The sequence below is a fragment of the Centrocercus urophasianus genome, unplaced genomic scaffold (assembly GCF_019232065.1).
Source record: "Centrocercus urophasianus isolate 14NV4802_14NV808 unplaced genomic scaffold, USGS_Curo_1.0 seq_14, whole genome shotgun sequence".
Lineage (NCBI taxonomy): Eukaryota > Metazoa > Chordata > Aves > Galliformes > Phasianidae > Centrocercus > Centrocercus urophasianus.
This window is the reverse complement of record NW_024884586.1, coordinates 49861508-49864369: the sequence shown is the minus strand read 5'-3', so window position 1 is coordinate 49864369 and position 2862 is coordinate 49861508. Positions and strand designations below refer to the sequence as shown.

The 2862-nt window shown below is 54.4% G+C and overlaps 1 protein-coding gene across 1 annotated transcript; it reads right to left on the bottom strand.

Annotated features, from left to right (window-relative positions):
- Window positions 1–329: 329 nt before the first annotated feature.
- LOC122158330 (inositol 1,4,5-trisphosphate receptor-interacting protein-like 1) lies at window positions 330–2174 on the bottom strand. The gene is made up of 3 exons (XM_042814967.1): window positions 1892–2174; window positions 1800–1846; window positions 330–1655 (listed from the first exon to the last, which is right to left on the bottom strand). Exons 1-3 carry the CDS (start codon window positions 2172–2174, stop codon window positions 330–332), a joined length of 1656 nt encoding a protein of 551 aa, XP_042670901.1.
- Window positions 2175–2862: the final 688 nt, after the last annotated feature.

Sequence of the window (2862 nt, the reverse complement as noted above, 5' to 3'; positions counted from 1 at the left end):
GCAAGAATTCCTTTTGTTCCCATCTTCCGGGCCTTGCCAGCAGGTAAGAGGGAGCAGGGAAGTGCCCACTTGCATCTTGCCTTCACAGGATACAGTGGTACTATCCCCAGATCTCCTGTACCAAGCTGGAGTCATTTGGTCACAGGCCAGATCTCCCACCAGGAAACTCTCTCCAAAGAAATCCTTTCAAATGTAAACTGTCCACAAACTGGTGCTGACTGCCACATGGCAACACCCACCTCTGGCCTCCTAGACAGGCCAGAGTCTTATTGCTCACAGCATGTGAGCTTAGAGCCAAAAAGAGAGAAGAGTTCAGACAAAGAACTCTCTCAGCGTCCAAACAGCAGCAGTCTGAAGAAGCGATCTCTCAGCACCCTGAAGTCACGCAGTGCCCTGGACTCGGCGTCCGGGTCGTCCTCCAGGTGCTGTAAGAGGTTGAGCGGGGTGGCTGTCCGGAAGCTGTGCGGCAGGATAACCTCGTCGGGCATCATCTTATTGCCAATGAAGAAGTGGACCAGGCGTTTGTACTTCAGGCAGAATAGCAGGTACTGCAGGATATTCTCCAGCCGACTGAGGAAATTCCTCCTTTGCCAGTTCCCCAAAGGGACGATGTTCACGAGGTGGAAGACGAGGGTCTTGAGGATATAGTTGGAAAAGCCCATGCCCACCAGGGTGTGGGATAAGAACCTCAGGCACCTCTGGATGACACTGTTCTCTCCAGCCTTCTTGAGCAAGTACTGGAAGTACTTCTTTTCCGCCACAGCAGAGCTATGCGACCATACGGTGCTGGGCGTAAAGCTGCCCTCTGTGGTCTGGCTGCTCAGGTAGATGTCCGAGTTGCCTTGCTGCACCCCGAACAGCAGCTCAACCAGGATTTTTTCCCCGCTGGAGGTGTTTGTCAGCTGGAGCTTACAGGAGCGTCTGGAGGGCAGCACCTTTAGGTTGTAGGCGTCTGCCTGAAGGGTGGTGTTCCAGATTGTTGCCACCTGTACCCTGAACCAGGTGACCATTTTCTCCACATCCAGGTAGACGTCAGTGCAGAGGGTCTGTAGGAGGCTGGGGTCCTGATTTTGCATCAGGTTTTCCATAGGGTGGTGGAGGAAGCACAGCACGTCCCCCAGCTGCTGCTCCCTCTCGCACATGCACTTCAGTACCACGCGGACGCGGGGGTACTTTGCCAGCTCTTCCTCTTCATCCAACAGCTCCAGGTGGAAGAGGTGCCCGCGGGGGGCCTCCACAGGCACGAGCAGGCGGTACACAGTGTCCTCCTCCCGGGGACTCCAGCCTTCAAAGGCGCTGCCCACCCCGATGGCAGACCGCATGGTTGGAAAGAAACTGTTTGACCAGACAAATCTGCAGGCCAGCAGGAAGTCGCTCATCAGCTCCTCCACCAGCTGGCATCTGGACGGCCTTCCTTGTGCCTTTAGAAGAGCACGCTCTGCAATAAATCTGGTCCAGGGTATTCTGTAGAAGTCTACCTCGTCCTGTTGTTCCTGTTCCTCCTGTTCCACCTTTTCCTCCTGCTCCAGCTTTTCCTCCTGCTCCAGCTTTTCCTTCTGCTCCACCTTTTTCTCTTGTTCCACCTTTTCCTCCTGTTTCACCTTTTCCTTCTGCTCCACCTTTTTCTCCTGTTCCACCTTTTCCTCCTGTTTCACCTTTACCTTCTGCTTCACCTTTTTCTTCTGTTCCACCTTTTCCTCCTGTTTCACCTTTTTCTTCTGCTTCACCTTTTTCTCCTGTTTCACCTTTTCCTTCTGCTTCACCTTTTTCTCCTGTTCCACCTTTTTCACCTTTTCCACCTTTTCCACCTGTTCCACCTGTTTCTCCTGTTCCTCTTCCTTTTGCTCTGCCCCCGCTGCCTCCTCCTCGCTGCTGAAGCTGTCCTCTCCACTGCTGCTGTCATCATGCTGGTTCATTTTTTTGGACTGCCACATGTTCCAAAAGAGCAGGAAAAACAGTCCCATATAGAACCAGATCTGCCAGTAATTCAGCAGAGTAAAGAGCAGAGCTGGCATGTCCACCCATCTCTGCTCCACAATCCTTTGCTCTGTCTCGTGCTGCAGTTGTGTCATCTGCTCTCGCAGATTGACCTCCTGCTGCTGCACGCCCTCGAGCATGACCGCATTGTCACTAAGAGCCCTCACCAACAAGGCGAGAATAAGCACGAAAGCCATGATCTGCAAGAGATGGGAGAGAGGGGTTCAGTGGGACTGGGAAGGAGCAGGGCCAGCAGCTGCATGGCCCTGTGCTCGGGGGGAGCAGTGGGTACGAGGGAGCTGGGTGGCAGCAGGGAGCGAGGCCAGGGCTGGCAGGGACGGTTCCAAGCACTGCCTGTGGCACTTCCACAGGGGCCGGCGTTTGCACCACTTCCCTCATCCAGCCCGACCTTCCCCTGCTGCTGCACTCACCAATGGCCCACGTCAAACTGCAGCCGCGCTGCCTGACAGCGGCCCTAAAGCCATCCCCTGCATTGTGATGCTATGCATTCCAGCTGATGTCACAAACGGGCAGCCCGACCCCACCCTTTGGCCCTTCTCCCTCAGCTGCCCTGGGCGGCCACAGCCATGGCTCATGGGGATACCCTGTACAGAGCAGCAGGAGCCCCCCAGGCCTTTCTCAAAAAGAAAATCGGGTGACACGTTGCATGGATGCTGTGCTCCTCATGTGACACCCCTGGTTATGTTCCAAATACACAGTCCCTTGAAATTCATTTGGAGTCCTGTGACTTTTCAAGAAACGTAAGAATTTTCAAACTATGCACAAAACTCATCTTAGTGCTGATATGCCACAGAGGGAGCAAAGCTGAAGGTTGGTGACAGTCGTGTCAAGATCTGCGCACCTGACGTCACGCGGCCCTTTGCT

Coding starts and splice junctions, on each gene's coding strand:
- LOC122158330 (XM_042814967.1), bottom strand. CDS start 2,174: ATGGCTTTCGTGCTTATTCTCGCCTTGTTGGTGAGGGCTCTTAGTGAC. Junction 1,847..1,891: donor CCAGCATGATGACAGCAGCA/GTGGAGAGGACA, acceptor CAGCGGGGGCAG/AGCAAAAGGAAGAGGAACAG. Junction 1,656..1,799: donor AGGTGGAACAGGTGGAAAAG/GTGGAAAAGGTG, acceptor CAGAAGGTAAAG/GTGAAACAGGAGGAAAAGGT.